The following is a 22,507-nucleotide window of genomic DNA, read 5'->3' as shown; positions in this document are numbered from 1 at the left end:
CAAAATTACTCTTACTTAGATCCCATTTTAATCTTAGTCCACCTAGAGATAGAGCCAGAAATTCAGCTTTGGAAAGGCCAAAGTATGGACTTTTTAATATATATATATATATATATAACTTCAAGAATTAAAAAAAAAAAAAAAAGGACTAAGATTTTAAAACCAAAATAATACATGAAAAATAAAACAAAACTAACATGATTTTAGTGTCTACAATATATAAACCAAAAAAAAAAAAAAATCTATTCATGACTGAAAGTTCTCGTTCAATAGTTATGATTTAAACATCATAAAGTCAACACAAGTACAATAACTCTATAAGTAAGTTGATAGGTTATTGATCTTCTCCTCGTTACCAACCATTTGTTACAATTCAAGGAAATTTTTGATAAATAAAAAACAAATATTTTCTTTGGGTTTATTATCATCCCCATCAAAATTTTGAGGAAAAAGAACTAAAATGAAATTTGATGAAAAAAGTCAACCCACAAATGAAAATTAAAAAAACAAACAATTACCTTAAAACATAAATAAAAGAGTTACATTGCTTGAAAGTCATTAGCTTCTTATTTAATTTCTTGGTTTGTTCTTAATTTATCCTAATTAGAAAATTATATTTTGTTTACTAAAAATATTTTAATTAGCTAACTGAAACTCTAAAAATGTTTTTTTTTAATAAATTTTTTTTTCTTTTTCTTGGAGGAGGGCCTAACATCGTGGAATAGTGAATCATTTTATTTAATATTTTATGATATATTTGGGTCAATTTAATTGTTGAGGTTTATGTATATATGTTTTTAACTTTTAAGACCAAATTATGAATATTTATACAAAACAATTTATTTTGAGATATTACAAAGATGAAATTGAAGATTGAAAGTGCAGTGCTTACTGAGTTGGAGAGTGAAGGTACAAAGGGGCAACAGTAAACAACACGACTTAAACGACATCGTTTCTCATATGTTCTCTGTTTTTTAAATTTTAAATATTTGTGTGTACAGTACAGGTGTCAATGTGTCATGTTCTATTAGTGATAATTCACTAAAATATAATAAAATCCACATTAAATTAAAGATTATAACAAAATGAATTAAATTGTAGATACATAATATAATAATTAGAACGAAAAGCAATTTGGCGGAGGTGTGGCACTTGTTCTTTTTAAAGAAACTCATACTCTGTGATAGGAAATTTTCATAAACCCGTGTGGCAAACTTTCTATTTGACTTGTTCTCTTCAGGATACAATAGTCCAACTGAATCGTTAGAGCATCCGCACTGGGAAGGCCAAATGCCAAATGCAAAGAAAATATGACATTTTAAGCCCAAAAACCTCAGCATCTGGAATTGTAAAAGCCAACAATTGCAAATTTTTTTGCAATTGTGCTACAGTACAATTCTACATGTAGAATTGTACTGTAGCACAATTGTAAAAAAAATATTAATATTTTATCTCTTTCTCTCTCATCTCTATCTCTCTCATCTCTGTCTCTCGTCTCTCATATCTGTCTCTCCATCGAGCTTCACCAGAAACAACCCACAACACAGCCAACCCAGCACCAAAGATCAGACACCAACCAAACCCAGCACCACAACCATGACCCACAACCCACGGCCAAACCCACGACCCACGGCCAAACCCGGCACCACAACCACGACCCACAACCCATGGCCAAACCCAGCACCACAACCACGACCCACAACCCACAGCCAAGCCGACGGTTACACCCACAACCCACGGCCAAACTGACGGCGACGCCATCGAGCACGACTAAACCCACAAATCTGACCCCCATAACCAACAAAAACCCACCGGAGTACAACCAACAAAAACCCACAGCCGGAGCACAGATCCACGATCCACAACCAGAGCACAGACTGGAGCACAATCAAACCCAGACCAGTAACAGAGAAGTGAGACGGGAGAGAGAGAGAGAGGAAGGAATGAAAAAAATGAGAGAGGAGGAATAAAAATACTGTTTTTTATGTTTGCCTTCTGCACTTAAAAAATAATATTTTAATAAAATGGTAAAATAATAGAGTTTTGGGATGCTGGAGGGATTGTAAAATGGTATGTTATAAGTGATAAAGTGACTTTTTGAGATGGTATAATAGAATAGAATTAGAATTTCCAATGCGGATGCTCTTATGTGGTTAAAGCTAATTCTACACTAATATTTAAGCCCAAAGCTCAACAAATTAACAAAAAAAAAAAAATCTTTATTTGTCCAACCATTCTCAAAATGTGTATTATTGTAAATAATTTCTTACTTACATAGATATTGTTATGCATATAGACATATGTAGAGGAATGGTGCATATAGGTCTATATATATAGACTCATAGTAATTACTCAAGATTAATGAGCATTATCACCTTAAAGATTGGAGTTATTTGCAATACAATAACTCTCCATTATGTGGGTTCTAATTAGGTCAACTGGTAAATTTATGAAAGTTGTATAAGAAATTTGGGGTTCAATCTCCGCCTACACCAAAAACTGATCAGTATCTTGGTCTGATGATAAAGAGAAATCACCAGAAGCAGACACCATAGGTTGAAACTCTCCCTCAAAAAAAAAAAAAAACTCTACATTATTTTTTGGAACTCCTACACCTTTTCAATTAACAACAAAAAATAAATATAAATAAATAGCATAAGAATAAATATTTCATTTTATTTGTTAATTAATATTAAATGAACCAATGTGTTCTAATTGGTGTTTTGTTTCTTTAGTACGGTTAGTTAAGTCATGTTTTTCATTCCTTTGTTTTCGTTTCACTCCGACTGGCTCTGCTCCTTGTATATATAACTAGAGTTGAACTTTTCCCATTCATTCAATGAGAATTTTCATTTGATCAATGATACGAACACAACAATTTTCACAACATATTTTATACCTGTTGAGTTAGTAGGTGTTGAGGATCATTTTTTCGGCCCACATGACATTTCTTCATTGGCAACCCATGCCACATCAACATATTATTAAAAAAAAAAAAAAATCTATTCATGACTGAAAGTTCTCGTTCAATAGTTATGATTTAAACATCATAAAGTCAACACAAGTACAATAACTCTATAAGTAAGTTGATAGGTTATTGATCTTCTCCTCGTTACCAACCATTTGTTACAATTCAAGGAAATTTTTGATAAATAAAAAACAAATATTTTCTTTGGGTTTATTATCATCCCCATCAAAATTTTGAGGAAAAAGAACTAAAATGAAATTTGATGAAAAAAGTCAACCCACAAATGAAAATTAAAAAAACAAACAATTACCTTAAAACATAAATAAAAGAGTTACATTGCTTGAAAGTCATTAGCTTCTTATTTAATTTCTTGGTTTGTTCTTAATTTATCCTAATTAGAAAATTATATTTTGTTTACTAAAAATATTTTAATTAGCTAACTGAAACTCTAAAAATGTTTTTTTTTAATAAATTTTTTTTTCTTTTTCTTGGAGGAGGGCCTAACATCGTGGAATAGTGAATCATTTTATTTAATATTTTATGATATATTTGGGTCAATTTAATTGTTGAGGTTTATGTATATATGTTTTTAACTTTTAAGACCAAATTATGAATATTTATACAAAACAATTTATTTTGAGATATTACAAAGATGAAATTGAAGATTGAAAGTGCAGTGCTTACTGAGTTGGAGAGTGAAGGTACAAAGGGGCAACAGTAAACAACACGACTTAAACGACATCGTTTCTCATATGTTCTCTGTTTTTTAAATTTTAAATATTTGTGTGTACAGTACAGGTGTCAATGTGTCATGTTCTATTAGTGATAATTCACTAAAATATAATAAAATCCACATTAAATTAAAGATTATAACAAAATGAATTAAATTGTAGATACATAATATAATAATTAGAACGAAAAGCAATTTGGCGGAGGTGTGGCACTTGTTCTTTTTAAAGAAACTCATACTCTGTGATAGGAAATTTTCATAAACCCGTGTGGCAAACTTTCTATTTGACTTGTTCTCTTCAGGATACAACAGTCCAACTGAATCGTTATGTGGTTAAAGCTAATTCCACACTAATATTTAAGCCCAAAGCTCAACAAATTAACAAAAAAAAAAAATCTTTATTTGTCCAACCATTCTCAAAATGTGTATTATTGTAAATAATTTCTTACTTACATAGATATTGTTATGCATATAGACATATGTAGAGGAATGGTGCATATAGGTCTATATATATAGACTCATAGTAATTACTCAAGATTAATGAACATTATCACCTTAAAGATTGGAGTTATTTGCAATACAATAACTCTCCATTATGTGGGTTCTAATTAGGTCAACTGGTAAATTTATGAAAGTTGTATAAGAAATTTGGTGTTCAATCTCCGCCTACACCAAAAACTGATCAGTATCTTGGTCTGATGATAAAGAGAAATCACCAGAAGCAGACACCATAGGTTGAAACTCTCCCTCAAAAAAAAAAAAAAACTCTACATTATTTTTTGGAACTCCTACACCTTTTCAATTAACAACAAAAAATAAATATAAATAAATAGCATAAGAATAAATATTTCATTTTATTTGTTAATTAATATTAAATGAACCAATGTGTTCTAATTGGTGTTTTGTTTCTTTAGTACGGTTAGTTAAGTCATGTTTTTCATTCCTTTGTTTTCGTTTCACTCCGACTGGCTCTGCTCCTTGTATATATAACTAGAGTTGAACTTTTCCCATTCATTCAATGAGAATTTTCATTTGATCAATGATACGAACACAACAATTTTCACAACATATTTTATACCTGTTGAGTTAGTAGGTGTTGAGGATCATTTTTTCGGCCCACATGACATTTCTTCATTGGCAACCCATGCCACATCAACATATTATTGATTTTTTGGGTAAATCTCTTTAAAGCCCAAAATAAGCTCATATTTCATTCAACTAGATGGATTTGGCTCACATGGCCCACGAGATCCTTAGTTCAAGCGGCGGATTTATGGTTCACATTTCCTCTTCATCAATTGGGATCATAACCCCACGACATTATCAACATCAACATATGAATTGAGCTTAAGCAATGAATCAAAGCTCACTGCCCATATTACCTCTCTTACACTTATGGCAAGCGGCTTCTTCGACAAGAGCCTTCTTCGACAAGAGCCCCTATTTACACAAAATGACAACAAAACCTAAGTTACGTCATCTCATCTTCGGCTTATGATCCAAGCTCATAAGTCTCTTTGGAGAAACTTTGGGAGTCATGGTTTGGAGAGCCAAGAGATATGTTCAGTAAAACTCCAGTGGTTTAAAGTTGATAAAAGAGACATGTTACTTGGCCTGTCTTTTCCAATTTCCTGAACTCTGATGAGTCCGTGTGCAGAGCTCACGGCCCATATTACCTCTCTTACACTCATGGCAAGCGGCTTCTTCGACAAGAGCCCCTATTTACACAAAATGATAACAAAACCCGAGTTACGTCATCTCATCTTCGGCTTATGATCTAATCTCATAAGTCTCTTTAGGGAAACTTTGGGAGTCATGGTTTGGAGGGCCAAGAGATATGTTTAGTAAAACTCCAACGGTTTAAAGTTGATAAAAGAGACATGTTACTTGGCGTGTCTTTTCCAATTCCCTAAACTCTGACGACTCCGTGTGCAGCGGGTAACATATGGTTAACATCTCTTATCACATAGCACTTTAGATGATAAAATTCCCCATTGCACTTTTCCTAAAACTTAACTTTCATCATATGACAAATACTCAATATCTCCAGCCATCTAACTGCTGGAAAAATAATTGTTCATTCAATTCCCAGTTGTTGCTATACAAATTTAGAAACTTCATTATATTATTTTACATAAACTACACTACTTCTTTCAGCTAAAATCCAACTCAAACACATAGCCTAATCTGATTGGCTATCTTTTATCTCTCTCTATACAAAATATTCATGATATCTCTCATACCTAGCTATTGTCTGCCACAATCAGACCATATATTTCTCTGTCAGCTGCCAGAGCAAAGTATTAAATACTCTTCTTGCTCACCAAGTTTATGTCACAACACAATGAGGCCTTGATCAAATCTCTAAAATTTCATTAACTTTCAACCAATCCTTCTATTACTTACTAAAAATGTGTTATAATGGAACCCTGCACCAAAAACACAAACACCAGAAAAGAGAAGCATTTTCAGCTGAATCCCAACAGTGTATTTAGCACTTGACACCTGGCTGGAAGTGATATCATCAACCATTTAATGCTGAAATCCCAGCAGCCAGCTACTATACCCAAAATAGCAAGATACCCATGAAATAGATCTTACCATTTTTCAACCAAATCCATGAATTGACCTCTCCAGTAACCTGACATGACCTATCTGACCTCATTGGCTTCTGTCCAAAGCAAACAGCTGTCTTATAATAGCTGTCACAACTTTTCCTGACAATTGGGACAGCCTTTTCAGAACAGTTGTGACAGCTAACCCAGCAGCCTGAGCATTACTGATTTTTCCTCATTTGACTAAAACCAAAATCAATTAAAGAAACTACATTTTTCTTGCCAAAATACTTTCCTTTTATGCTACTTTTTCCCCAACAGCTCTTACCCGAAATAGCAAGAACATCTTAAAGCTAAACATATCATTTTTTGCCAAATCTTAAAATGGATTCTCTGAAAATTCCTTTCTATTTGGGACAGATTTTGGCTGATATTCTTTACTAAAATACTCCCTTAAACTCAACTCTAAAGGGGACCCTTCATCAACACCTCAAAGGAGGACACCAATGGGGAGAGAGAACTCTCTCATAAACTTCTCTCTCCCTCTAATCATCTTCTGAAGCTCTTAATGAAGTACTAAGCTTCTAAATTTTTAGTTTTTATATAAGGAACTAAACTCTTCAACCCTTAACTTACAAATGCCCTTCATAAGTCTTCATACATTCTCCAGCAAAAAATCCCAGCAACATTGTTAAACACACTACAGTACTATTGCCCCTCTTATACTCATTCTCTCACTCTCCATATTCAGAAAATACACCTATCTCACTACTTCTATCTCCAAATACCTAAATATATCTCCATGCTCTTCTCTTACAAAATATCTCCTCTTGGAAAGCAATCTCTACAACTTCTCCAGCAGTTATAATCTCATATTTTTACTATCTTTAACTACCATATCTCTCATACCTCCATATATCACACATATTTTCATCAACACCTCAAAGGAGGACACCAATGGGGAGAGAGAACTCTCTCATAAACTTCTCTCTCCCTCTAATCATCTTCTGAAGCTCTTAATGAAGTACTAAGCTTCTAAATTTTTAGTTTTTATATAAGGAACTAAACTCTTCAACCCTTAGCTTACAAATGCCCTTCATAAGTCTTCATACATTCTCCAGCAAAAAATCCCAGCAACATTGTTAAACACACTACAGTACTATTGCCCCTCTTATACTCATTCTCTCACTCTCCATATTCAGAAAATACACCTATCTCACTACTTCTATCTCCAAATACCTAAATATATCTCCATGCTCTTCTCTTACAAAATATCTCCTCTTGGAAAGCAATCTCTACAACTTCTCCAGCAGTTATAATCTCATATTTTTACTATCTTTAACTACCATATCTCTCATACCTCCATATATCACACATATTACAAATACTACATCTCACAACACATCTATATCTTTTACCATCTCCACACTTCTCAAGAGATATCAAACACTTATACTAAAAGCCATTCTCATGGAAGGCACGAACTTCTATTACTAAAGCCCTTCCCCTAGAAGGCACCAAGATCTCATATCAAAGAACTTCTCTTAGAAGGCATAACTACTTCTTACAAAAACCCTTCTCTTAAAAGGCACAAATTACATCTTACAAAAGCCCTTCCCACGGAAGGTAATACTATTCATAACTTCACAATAACTAAAAGAGCATTGTCAAATGGGAAACTCATTTAAGTGCATGATAAGAGAAGCAAGCCTAACCAACCCCTACACATAGCTGGGCATACTCTTTCTCCCTCCAGTTACACCCATTTTTCCCCTTCAATCTTGAAGTCATCATGGCAAACTACCTCTCTACCACTGGCATTCTGCTAGAATCCTATCAGCTCACTGATGTTACACAGTTGGGCTGCAAACCATCAAAGATAAGTGACTTTGCTTCCTTATCTTTAAATTTACATCGTTGAATACATGATTACTTCACATTTAAATACATATTACTTTATTCCAACTACTATTACAACTATCAAGTAAGGCTTAAACTCATTTAAATGCATGATAGGAGGGGCTAGCTTAACTAGTCTCTACTGCTGGCATTCTGCTGGAGTCCTATCAGCTCACTGATGCTACACAGCTGGGCTACAAACCATACAAAGATAAATGACTTTACTTGCATATCTTTAAATTTACACCATTGAATACATGATTACTTTACCTCTAAATAAATACTACTTTATTTCAACTGTTATTACAACCAATCAAAGCTATCATATCAAATGCATATTACATATTTATTCGACCATTATCGTGATTCTTAGACTTTGGCTTTAATGGCTTTGTAGGCTTAAAAGTACGTCCGCAGCTGTTGGATCACGTGGCCTAATGTTGAGTTCCGGAGGCAACTCCCCAAAAAGAACCCGGGCCTAGTAAGGTCATCCCTCTAACAAACCACACATGGCTAGGCAACCGAGAAAGGTCCCCGAACAGTAGGTTATTTTTTATTTTTATATGGGTCCACCACTAAACAAATTTTATTAATCAAGAAAAACTATAGACACAAAAATATCGCACCCATTGATATGACAAATTGTTAATGATAGATAAAAGAGTGATGTCAATAGTGAGCTCAGATGAAAACCGGTAAAAGATAACCAACTCAACTCTTGTGAAATTCTTTGTGTATGTAGTATTGCTCTTATTACCCATCATTAACAACTTGTCATCTTGGAGAATTGTGAAATTTCTTATCAATTTTTGGTGTATCTCTAGACTTATTAATATTATTTCTCTTATGACGTGAGACTGAAAACAAATAAACATAAGGTGTTGTTAGGGTTAGGAGCCCCTCAGCCCCTAACATAGCTACATTCTAGAGTCTACCACTGACAACACTTTTATTAGATATCAATAACAATAAATCATATCTAATAATGATGTTAATGTTGTGTATATAAAATTAAAGAATGATTAAGGCTAGTCAAATAAATCATACAAAAATTTAGATATATATATTTGTGTGTGTGTGTGTGTGTGTGGGGCAGAAGTTATCCGTGATTTTTATATTAAGCTCAGGTCTAACATTACTTTTTTTTTTACGAATAACTAATAATTAATCTATCACATTAATTAATGTCAAATATATCATATACGAGTATACGACACCAAGCATTTATTAAGTGCAATAAAGTTGGGTTTAGAAGTCGTGGTTGCGCCAGGTGACTACTCTCACTAATTAGTAAATTAATTTTATATTATTTGTTAGAATAAATTTCCTCAAATTAAGGGATAATATTTAAGAACTATTTAATTTACATAAAATTTTATCATTTAAATTCTATTCAAACTGAAAGTCTATTATAAAAAATTATAAACTTAAATCTTAAACAACAACCAATGCATGTTTTCTTTCTCAAAAAAAAAAAAAAAAAACCTGCGTTTTGACTTTTACTCCAATGTAAACTTAAACCTATGTTTTTTTTTTTTTAAAACCAAAAAAAAAAATTGACTTCTACTTCAACTAAAAATCTATTATCGGCATTTTAAGAACAACTAATTAGTAAATTAATTTTATACTATTTGTTATAATATATTTCCTCATATTAAAGTCCAAACTCTAAACAATTAGAACTTAAATAAAACAATTGCTCTAATTAAAATTATTTACTTACTTTATAATTTAGTAATACTATTTATTTAATAATTTTGTTTTAATTATTTTAAAAAAATTAGCTTACATATGAATCTTCATCATCAAGTTGTGCATCACATGGAAATAATACTAGTATATATATATATATATATGTTACGTGTGTACTAGTTACATGAGAATGAGGTTTAACATGTGGTATATGAAGAGTTGTAAATATACCACTCTATTTGTTTCGACATTAACATTTTCTAAAAAATAATTCGTTTTTCAGAGAGTATTTTTTAGAAAATTATCTTATTTTCTAGTGTTTGGTAACAACCTTGAAAATGAGCTTGAAAATGTTTTCTGGTGTTTGGTATTCACAATTTTTATAACATTTCTTATATAATTTAAAACATGTATAATATGTGTATTGTGTAAACCCACCTAATGTAATCAATATAAATAAATAATAATAATAAAAACCAAGAATGAATTGATTTTCAAACTAAAATTTTGACAACGGATACAATCAAAATTAGCTATCCAATTTTCATGATCTCAAATACTCATTTTGCTCACATATATAAAAAGTAACGTTCATAATATATATATATATATAAACCATACTTCTCATAATTCAAAATAACCATTATAACCTTAAGTTCCATTTTAAATAGTTCAAATTGTCACATAGGCCAAATAGTTTTACTAGCAAACTAATCTAGTACAAATAGTCTGATAAATATACCAAAAATTGTTATAGAACCGTTGGCCGGTCTGTGAGGAGAAAAAAAATACAAATCTTATTAAAGAACGGTGTTATAGAGGGGAGAAGAAATAGGGAGAAAAAAGAGAAGAAAGGCAGATAGAGAGAGGAGTTTGTGGGAAGAGAAAAGGCCAGATGGGGTGATAGTGAGGGTGTGAGAAGAGAGAAAAAACAAAGGAATGAGAAGAAGTGAGAGAATTTATTGTGAGAAAGGCTGAATGAGCGAAAGAAAATATTTTTTCCCAGGTCAGAAGAAGATAATATTTATAAGAGTTATGCACTATGTGAGAGAGAGAGAGATTTTTTTCCAATTTTTTTTTTTTTTGAAAAACAACCTATAGAAAATGAGCCTTATTTTTATAAGAGTTTTCCATTGACTAAAGATAGTTTTCCATTGACCAATTTTTTTTTTATGCTACCAAATACTAAAAAATGTAGAAAACTATCTTTATAGAAGGTTTTCCAGTGAAACAAACAGAGCGTATGATATCATGCAATTATTAAGTGCAATTAAGTTGGGTTTAGAAGTTGTGGTTACGTCAAGTAGCTGCTCTACTAATTAGTAAATTAATTTTGTATTATCTGTTAGGATATATTTTCTCCAATTAAGGGATAATATATAACGATTATTTAATTTAGGTAAAATTTTATCATTTAAATTCTATTTAAATTAAAAGTCTATTATAAAATATTCTAGACTTAAATCCAAAACAACAACTCACGTTTTCTTTCTAAAAATAAAACCACCTTTTGACTTTTTTTTTTTGATAAGCTTTTTACTTTTACTCTAACTAAAGGTCTATTATCAATATTTTAAAAACAACTAATTAGTAAATTAATTATATACATTCAAACTTCAACCAATTTAAATTACATTCAAACTAAAAGTCTAATATAAAAAATTCTAAAATTAAATCTCAAACAACAACCCATATTTTCTTTCTAAAAAAATATATATATATTTTGACTTTTATTTCAGCAAAAAGTCTATTATCAACATTTTAACGGTTAGTTTGCTTGAGCTTGGTGAGAGGGACTAATTAAGTATGTATGTCTGTGTTTAACAGTTAATTAGTTTCTAAAAAAATACATTTTAAGAACAACTAATAAATTAATTAATTTTATATTATTTGTTATAATATATTTCCTCAAATTAAAGTCCAAACTCTAAACAATTATAACTTAAAGCAATTGTTTTGATTAAAATTATTTACTTATTTTATAATTTATTAATACTATTTACTTCATAATTTTGTTTTAATTTTTTTTTTAAATAGTTTACATATGAAATGAAACATTACTTTTCTGCCAATAACTAATAATCTACTACATTACTTAATGTCAAATATATCATATATCACCAAGCAATTGTTAAGTGCAATTTAGTGCACTCTATCAAAATCTGCATGTAGCCTTGCTCAAACACATTCATTCAACCACACAATTCCAGGACCACAAACACTTTCATCGAGCAAAACATGGCAGTTGCTGATCATCATGCTACTCCCACCTATGACAGTACGAAAGAGGTTAAGGACTTCCACGAATCCAAGATCAGAGTCAAAGGTCTCAATGAATCTGGCATCACCTCTATACCCCGTATCTTCATTCACCCACCTGAGACTCTCTCAGACCTCAAAAAACCTGACTCTCAAACATCCATCAAAAAAGGCATCCCAGTCATAGACCTTTCCCACTTCAACTCCCCCACTAAACGACACCAACTTGTGGAACAAATCAGAGAAGCCACTTCCAAATGGGGCTTCTTCCAAGTCATCAACCATGGGATACCCAAATCAGTCCTAGATGAAACCATAAACGCAATCAAAGCTTTCCACGACCAACCACATGAGGTCAAGTCTAAACACTATCATCTCAGCAACAAGCATGGGGTTATCTACTCGAGCAGCAAGGACTTGTACAGAGCCAAAGCAGCCAGCTGGCATGACTCTCTCACTGTTTGGATGTGGTTAGTTTGCTTGAGCTTGGTGAGAGGGACTAATTAAGTATGTATGTCTGTGTTTAACAGTTAATTAGTTTCTAAAAAAATACATTTTAAGAACAACTAATAAATTAATTAATTTTATATTATTTGTTATAATATATTTCCTCAAATTAAAGTCCAAACTCTAAACAATTATAACTTAAAGCAATTGTTTTGATTAAAATTATTTACTTATTTTATAATTTATTAATACTATTTACTTCATAATTTTGTTTTAATTTTTTTTTTTAAATAGTTTACATATGAAATGAAACATTACTTTTCTGCCAATAACTAATAATCTACTACATTACTTAATGTCAAATATATCATATATCACCAAGCAATTGTTAAGTGCAATTTAGTGCACTCTATCAAAATCTGCATGTAGCCTTGCTCAAACACATTCATTCAACCGCACAATTCCAGGACCACAAACACTTTCATCGAGCAAAACATGGCAGTTGCTGATCATCATGCTACTCCCACCTATGACAGTACGAAAGAGGTTAAGGACTTCCACGAATCCAAGATCAGTGTCAAAGGTCTCACTGAATCTGGCATCACCTCTATACCCCGTATCTTCATTCACCCACCTGAGACTCTCTCAGACCTCAAAAAACCTGACTCTCAAACATCCATCAAAAAAGGCATCCCAGTCATAGACCTTTCCCACTTCAACTCCCCCACTGAACGACACCAACTTGTGGAACAAATCAGAGAAGCCACTTCCAAATGGGGCTTCTTCCAAGTCATCAACCATGGGATACCCAAATCAGTCCTAGATGAAACCATAAACGCAATCAAAGCTTTCCACGACCAACCACATGAGGTCAAGTCTAAACACTATCATCTCAGCAACAAGCATGGGGTTATCTACTCGAGCAGCAAGGACTTGTACAGAGCCAAAGCAGCCAGCTGGCATGACTCTCTCACTGTTTGGATGGCCCCAGATGAATCGGGTGCAAGCGAGGACGATATTTCAGAGGTTTGTAGGGAAGAGATGGTTGCATGGGAATCTCATTCAAGAAAGGTGGGTGAGGCTTTGTCGGAGTTACTGTCAGAAGGGTTGGGTGTGGAGGCTGAGAGGCTTGAGAAGTTGGGGTTTTTGGAGTATAGGTCGGTGGGGGGTCTGACAGTAGGGTGCCCATCTCACACAGATGAAGGGCTGACTGCATGTGTTGTTGCAAAACCTGGTGGGTTGCAAGTCAAGCATAACGATGAGTGGGTGGATGTGGAGCCCATCCCTGGAGCATTGACCGTGAACATTGGCGACTACATTCAGGTATAAACTCTCTCCTTCTTTTTTTAAATAAAAAATAAAATAAATAATAAGTTCTTCTACTGTTCTACACAATATTTTTCTTGAGTAAAGTTGCATTACATATTTTTATTGGGACATAATAAAATAGTGTAAGTAGTATCACAATAAATCATATCATAAGATATATTGTAAGTTATAAAAAGAAATATGAATCTTTTTTAAATAAGTAATGGGATTTAAATTCATCAAAAAAAGAAAATCCTAATTCTTTTGTGGCCAACAAAGAAAGAGCCTAATTCTTTTAATAAAAGAGAGAATACTATTCCATTAAGGTACACGCCTACATGGCTCTTCATAAACATTAAAAAAATTAATAAATAATTACAATTTTTTTTAATGTTTTTAATTTAATTTCCCACAACTAATGAGGTGACACAAGTATATTTAAAAAAAATTAACATAATTATTATATTAAATGCTTTGAGAAATTAAAATTGTTTCTAACAAAGTGTCATTGTGAATTATCTATATACTATTTATAAGAGGGCCCTTTTTTGGATTGGAATTTTATGTAATTCAGAAATACACTTAAACTTTACATTTAAAAATGAAAAAATTTGAGGACAACCCAATAAAAATATATCTCCAACTCTACTTAAAATTTCTACAAAATAGGATACTCTCCTACTAATCCATGTCTTTAAAACAAACTTATCCATAATTTGTTTTTAAAAGGAAATTATGACACTAGACAAAAAAAAAATAAAAATAAAAATCTCATTGCACAAGCAAAGCACGTGTGATAAGGCCAGTATATTAATAAATGGATGTTCAAAAGCTTTGGCTTATTTGTGCTCTCCGCATTTGGTAGCCAATGATTGGGAATCCACCACTTATCAAATATATATATATATATATATATGTATTTATTTATTTATATTTGTATTTGTATATATAAGTTGAGTTCCAATTACTAATTTAATATTTTTTAATTGGATGCAAATTTTGATAAATTCATATTAGATGTCTATCTTATTACTATACAAATTCATTTTTTTATTATATTTTTTAATTGGATGTAAGTTTTGACAATCCAACCCATATATATATATATATATACACACACCATGTTTTATAACAATCATTGTTTTTTAAAGGTCTTAATAATAATAATAATAATAATATTTCACATCACTTCATTTGTATAAGTATAGAAAGTTGTAACACTTACAGAAAACGATGCACCTACAATTTAAGCTTGTGCTTATTGTAATTTGGATATATGTATTTAAAGAGAAAGATTTTGATTTTAAATTTTAGTTTAAATAAATTGAATAAAATATGGAATGGATTTTTTTTTCTATTGATAAAATTTATTGATGGATTTGAAATAAAAAAGTGTAAGATGCCATTTAAATCATGCCTTGCCACTTTGTCTAAGTTGGATAAAAAACATGTAATATATATGTTAACATGAAGAGTGAAATTAGGGATAATACAAATCTTACTACATAACTTTTATAAACTAATTATATGTCATCAATCACAAAAAACTAATTCAATACTCATTTATTTTGAGATCCATCAATAATATATATTGTCACATCAGTTTATAAAGGTTATATAATAAATTTGTAGTATTTTTATTTTCCTAATGTGAAACAACAAGTCTTAATGACAATTCTTTTTTCGCAATGGCTAATGTGGCAAGTTGTGATAGATGTAAAGCAAAAATAATGTCAATGATAATCTTATATAAAAGTGTTGTACTAATCATAATTTGTCACCTTAATAAATGGTAGATCTTGTAAAAGTGACAATATTCTATAACATTGCTCAATATGACAACTTATTTCTCAATAATTTGAATTGGCTTAAGACACACAAGCAAAACATAATGGTTTTTCATTCACCTTGTAAGCAGATCTTGCTTGACCATCATATATGTCATTCTTGCTAATATTGTAGAAAATTTGTGGGTATTGAACGAAGGCAAGTGAGTGAGATAACTGGGAGTCAAGATGCACTACAAGAAAATGTATTTTTAGTGACGAAAATTTTCATCACTAAAAATCCAGTTTTTCGTCACTAAGAACCTTTAGTGACGAAATTGGACTTTTAGTGACGAAATTCGTTTCATCGCTGTAGCCCCGTCACTAAAAGAGCGACTTTTAGCGACGAAAAATTTCGTCACTAAAAGTCCAATTTGGTAATTAAAAAAAAACTTTTAGCGACGAAAACGTTTCGTCGCTAAATGTTTTCCTCGCTAAAAACAGTGTTTAGTGACGAAAATATTTCGTCACTAAAACCATTTCAGTTTATTAAATCATATTTAGTGACGAAACATTTCGTCACTAAAACTATTTTCGGGTACATATAGTGACGAAAATATTCATCACTAAAACTATTTTTTTAAAAATCCATGCACATATAGTGACAAAAATGTTCATCACTAAAACCATTTCTTATAAAATTCCACTGTATTTAGTGACGAAATAATTCGTCACTAAAACAATTTTTTGTTGCCACATTTGTGACGAAAAAATTCGTCACTAAAACATATTTTCTGTTTTTATTATTTTCATGACGTTGATACTAACCTGTAACCTATCATTACATTATTCAAACCTCAAATTTGATTAACACAATTATTTCAACAACACATTTATAAAAAATCGATCCATACATTCCACAAGTTAAAATTAAAACAAGTATCAAATTCAAACAGGAAGGTATGTTATTAACAAACGTTGTGTATCAATAACTTAAAATGTTTTATAACAATACAAGAAATGTAGCATAATATAATTAAAACCCCCTAGAGCCAAAAGATGTCCTCATATGTCTTCAAATAATGCCAAAAGTAATCCCCTAAAGCCACCAATAAGAAATCTGCACAAATATAAAAATACTATTACATTAAAATCGTAAAGTAAAAACATTAACTATGTTATAAAAAAATTTCTAACAATTAGTTTCAAATGATACATAAAAAATGAAGTGTTACCTATAAGTGATTTAGCTAAAATATTAGCCCAACAACAAAAATTACCAATAGGCAATAGCAAGGCTAAAAAAAAAAAAAAAAAAAAATTGAGACTAATCAACCAATTTTACCAAAAACAAACAACTTATCCTTTAAAAAACTTTAAACAAAATAATTTTGTCCTTATCAACAAAAGACACACTCTACACACACAATAAAAAAAGAAAACCTTTGCCGGCAAAGCAATAAAGCCAAAAGCCGAAACCACGGCATATAGCTAACAATAAAACCGCCCCTCCTAACTCTAAGTCTTGGCTCTGTCCCTGTCTGTAACAACAATTATTTAAGTGTGGCGTGTTTTGGCTAAGGGCGTGTTTTGGCTAAGGCATCTAAAGAGCCTCATATCTCAGTCTTGACATTTATCAACGTCGACACTTATATGACTGAATGACTCATTCCATGAATTTCAACCACTGCCAGAATTATTACCAAATTATCCAGCTCTTTACCATGAATACTTAGCGTCGGTGTATGATTAAAATTTTTACAGCATGGGATTGAATAGCAAATCTTTCGTGCAGAAATTTAGAGTGTAAAATGAGAATACTAAGAAGACTAGTAAAGTCTATATGATACATATTGCGTATTTATGTACGTATACCTATGTGAATTGAAGGGAGTGACCTATACCTATTCCCTGCTATTGAATGTACTTGGCTTAAGGCATAATAAATGAGGGAAGCTCAAGTACTCAGGTTGAAAATAATTCATGCTAAATAAGCTTTTGGTAAAAATACTATTTTGATATTAGCAATGTATTGTATTATTATTATTATTATTATTATTATTATTATAAAACTAATGAATGAAGAAGATAAACACTACTAAAAACACGTCCTATAGCCGCGTTTTTAAAACGCAGCTATAGATCCTAAAAACATGGCTATGAGACAATTTAGTCTATAGCTGTGTTTTTTTTTAGCCGCGTTTTCAGCCATGGCCTAAAACCCATAATTATAGGCCTAAGAGATTTATAGCCACGTTTTTACAAATGCGGCTATAAGCCAGGACCAATGACCATGTTTTTAGAAACACAGCTATAGGACATACTTTAGCCACATTTATAAAAGGCGGCTATATAGGACAGCAATAGCCACATTTTAAAACACGGTTATAGTTTTTTTTTTTTTTTTTTTTCCTAGCCAGATGGCAAATGCCTGTCTACGAAAGATTATGAGTTTAAATGAAAGTCAAAGAATGCTGGGTCATGTCATGTTTTATCAGACCACAATGCAAGTCAAAGAATCATGCCTATTCCCAAACAATACAAATTTCTTATGCAACAGAATCAAGTTTGGAACCAAAAGTCCTGGTCCATGTCCAATGAGCAAAATGCAAGTGAAAGCACCATGCCATATATCCAAATGGAATCTAAGTATCTCATACAACCAAAGACCAGGTGTTCATATATGTAAAATAATGTTAAAAGAAAATAACTAATATTATCTTCTCTTCCATGCACACCTTTGTTTTGATTACTTTCAATTGCAGCTTTCATCACATCAATATTTTTACGAGATGCAACTCCACTGTGTGGGAGGGAAGGGTGGTAACCTCTAAGCGCCCAAAACAACACGGAGGGAGATAGACACTAACACCTGGTATACATAAAATTGAGAATTAGACTTGGACTTGATTTGGAAACTTCCTATACCTTCAAACCTGAGAATTTTTATTTGGAAATGTGCTCACAACAGATTACCAATAGGGGCCACAATTTTCAGACATACAAACCCAGATGCCTAATCATATGTCTTCGTTGTGGTAACAAAGAAACACCCCCACATGCTCTAAGAGACTGCACTTTCACTAGATCCTTTTGGTTAACCTTAGGTCAAACAATCTTCTTCAAAAACATTTTCCTATCCCCAATTCAGGCATGGTGTAGAACAAACTTAAGAAAAACTGTTCCTATCCATCACATCCCTTAGAGAATTTTCTTTGCTTTCAATATCTGGGGTTTGTGACTTGCTAGGAATGCCTTAATCCAATAGTATGATAGCTGAACTATGGGCAATTAGACATGATCTTAAGATATTATGGGATAGGGGATATTGTAATGTTTAGCTCCAATCAAATTCAAAATTGGCTATAGAATGGATAACTTCACAAGTTAAAAATTTCCTTATGAATTTACTAATTTGGTTATGGATTGCAAGTCATTACTGACCCGAGATTGGGAAGTGCACTCTAGTCACTTATGGAGAAAGGCTAATGATTGTGTTGATCTTTTGGCAAAGAGAGGAGTTTCCAACACATGCATATCTACTATGATTCATAGGGGCGGAAAAATTGGACACAACCCGAAAACCCAACACAACACGACACGAAATTAGTAGGTTATGGGTTAAGGCTTAATGGGCTCATGTCATATTTTAGTTGACATGACTGACCCATTTAATAAACAAGTTAGGTTAGTGTTCAACACATAGAACCCGTTTGACCCGTCTAACCCATTTAATTAAATGACATTTTACCGATATACCCTTCAAACTCTAGGTATATAAACTTATTAGTTGTTATGGTTTATTTTCTTTGTCATATTGTGATTGATTATTTTCGATATTGAGATATGCTTTATTTTTTAATGATTATTTGTGATGCAGTTACTCGTTAATTTTGAATTTTATATTAAAAATATTTATTTGTTTGTTTTTTCATATATATATATATATATATTTATTTATTTATTTATAAAATCTAATAAACAGGTCGACACGACTGACCCATTTAATAAATGAGTTGTGTTAGGGTCGAGAAATCTTAACCCATTTAATAAATATGTCAGGTTAGTGTTGACCTATATAATCGGATACTCATGAGTTGACACGACACGAACTCAACACGCGAACACAAATTGCCACCCCTATTGATGTATGCCCAACATTCCTATTTCAATGCTTCTTCTAAGACTCCATGGATTTCAAGACTAACAGATTTGCTTCTTTTGAAGAAATAAGTGTGGAAAATTCTTGTACCTCATATTTGACAAGAACCATCTAGCTTTTTTTTTGTTTTTGTTTTTGTTTTGTTTTGTTGGCTGTTGTGGAACTAGATAGGGGTCTGTTAGTTTGTTGGTCTGTTTATATTGTTTTGTCTAGTGTCTCTGTAGAGCCTCTGTGGCTCTCCTTTTAGTTCCTATTTGTACAAATTCTTTTGTTTTGGTAATGAATTATGAATCTCCTTTTATAAAATAAAATAAGCGAGAAATACATACTATAATGGTGATAGATGACACTTTTGAGAATTTTGAAAATTTTCTAAACTGTGTATATCCCCAAAAAAAAAAAAAAGTTAGTTTATTAATTGAAAAATAAAATAATCTATCCCACAATAAAAACCAGGTATATCCACACATATGCACCCAAAAAAAAAAAGGCAATAAATATTAGTTGTGAAACTCGGATTGGACTGGGTGGTATGACCCGACACAAATGCCAATTTCAAATGCAATAACAATCATGGGGCCACACACCTTTCGTCATGGAAAATTATGGGAAATTATTATATAAAAGGACAATTTATGAATTAAATTTATTAAAAATTAAATGACACATAACAATTCAACATCGATTCTAGTCCAACCTCAAAAAACACTAAACCTCTCTCTCTTTTTTGGTTCTTTAAAAATAGTTGTTAGTTAAAAAAGAAAAAAGTGTTAGGCTAGACGAAGCAAAATAAACCACGATGTTCTTATCCCATAAAAAAAAACTTTGTATATAAGTGGAAAAAAATGATCCCAACCGTCAAGTTTTTGTGTCTAACCAAAGAATTAATAAAACGGTTTCTCAAAAAAAAAATTAATAAAACGGTACAAGAAGAGTTATTAAGAACAATTAAGTTGCGTCTATTTATAAAGTTTCTACAATTTGGTACACTCACTTGACAATTAAACAAGAGCAATCATAACTTCTAAGTCCGAATTTGTTTCACAGTTATTTTATTTCTTTTCTCAAACCAATTTTTCAATCTGAGTGGTATCTCTTCCAAATAAGAAAAGAATAATGATCAACAATTACCATCGAATTAGCTGGAAGCACCCAAAAATATATTGGGTTTCAAAATGGACCATTCACTCCACTTTTTTTCATCTTGTCTGTTAGGATTTCTGAATAGACTCTTGGCTGAAAACTGCTACTCACTTAATAAAAAAATTAGTCATGTATCTAAATTTTACTTTTTTTTCCTATATGTGTGATGAAGTGCAAATTCGTCAGTCTAAGTGAGTGCGTCCAAATAGAGCCGAGATGTCATCCCTATGATAGGAATGGTAAATCAACTTCCTTAGAATGGTCACCGGTGTGGTGCTTGCCACAATGTCTTCGATGCCAAAGTCAGTATAAAGAAACTCTTTGGAAAAGAACAATGCAATATAACAAAGCAAGAAATATCTGTCAATGTCTATGTACCTTGTGTTTGGCAATGTGAGGGCTTTATATATGTTGCCTTGGATTATAGTCATTGTGGTTGTTATTGTGGTGTTAATGCCTTTCTTGGTAACGCCTCCTGCTTAGTAATGGAGCTTTAATATGCTTCCAACAGTCTGTACAGATGGTTTTGTAACTGTCCGAGGCATTATTGGCGGTATTGAATGGTCTAGCTACTCTCGACGGTGATGGGCACTTGTTTAGGCTTGTAGAGATTGGCTTCGTCTATCTTATTGAGGTCGTCTACAGTTGACTTCGTCAGTCCCATCAATGTGTAACCCAACTAATTTGGTGATTATATATGTAATTATTATTATTACTACTTTGTGGTAATTTATGACCTAATGATTCCTGTAACTTATTTTGCATCTGTCATATTAAAATTACACCAAGTCACCAACCCTGTGGAGTCTTAATTTTGGTGAAGAGAGTGCTTGTTTGTAGATTGATATTTCCTTTTGTTTGTTTGCATCCCATGGGTTAGGTCTCATCTCATGTCCCACTCCCATCCAAAGTTTTTTTTCCCCCTTTTCTTTAATTTCTAAGGACGCCTTAAGAAAATATATAGATTGATTATTTATCGTAGTGCTTCTTCGGTTCTTTAGGTAAGACATGTCTTTTACTTTCCTTAGTCAAAGAACAAATTTTGCAATGATTGTATAGTTAGCCGCACAATATTTATTATATTTTTTACAAGCATTACTTTTTTGTGATGGCTGTAAAATTACCGACATCAGTCATTACTTGGGTCTCACTTTCACCGGAATTTATCACGTACAGATGTACCCATAATAACATTAACAATTTATCATGTACAGATGTACCCATAATAACATTAACAATAGTTGTGCTAAATAGTTATATAACTATTTTTAAACCCACTAAATATCAAAATATACCCTGCAATAGTGAAGATAGCTACCGTGCACAACTATTTTTGGCTGTACACCGTAAATGAAAGGTAAAAAAAAAAAATTATTGGTGCGTTTACACTACATTTTATTATTTTACTATTTTAAAAGCTCTCTCACTCTAAACTTGCAGACAACAATGGCGAACCCAAGTCTGTATGTTCTTCTACCTTTCACTTTTTTGCTTCTCGTCCTCCATTTCCTTTTCTCCCAAGCTTCGAAAAACCCAGATTTGGTACCTCTCTTGGCGTTCAAAGCCTCTATAGATAAA

At 32.0% G+C, this 22,507-nt stretch overlaps 2 protein-coding genes across 2 annotated transcripts; both read left to right on the top strand.

The window, feature by feature from the left end:
* Positions 1–12,082: 12,082 nt before the first annotated feature.
* Positions 12,083–12,610, top strand: LOC136067246 (1-aminocyclopropane-1-carboxylate oxidase homolog). Its single transcript, XM_065772807.1, has one exon. The coding sequence runs from the start codon at positions 12,083–12,085 to the stop codon at positions 12,608–12,610; it is 528 nt and encodes a 175-aa protein (XP_065628879.1).
* A 435-nt stretch (positions 12,611–13,045) lies between these two features.
* On the top strand, positions 13,046–17,289 carry LOC111993166 (1-aminocyclopropane-1-carboxylate oxidase homolog 6). The gene is given in 2 exon segments (XM_065772806.1): positions 13,046–13,875; positions 17,163–17,289. Coding segments are annotated over 2 exon segments (957 nt in total).
* Positions 17,290–22,507: the final 5,218 nt, after the last annotated feature.

The sequence above is a fragment of the Quercus suber genome, unplaced genomic scaffold (assembly GCF_002906115.3).
Source record: "Quercus suber isolate HL8 unplaced genomic scaffold, Cork oak 2.0 scaffold_64, whole genome shotgun sequence".
Lineage (NCBI taxonomy): Eukaryota > Viridiplantae > Streptophyta > Magnoliopsida > Fagales > Fagaceae > Quercus > Quercus suber.
The sequence above is the reverse complement of the archived record's forward strand: the minus strand, read 5'-3'. Positions and strand labels throughout refer to the sequence as shown.

Excerpts from the sequence above, each read along its gene's own strand:
- LOC136067246 (XM_065772807.1), top strand. The coding sequence starts at position 12,083 with ATGGCAGTTGCTGATCATCATGCTACTCCCACCTATGACAGTACGAAA.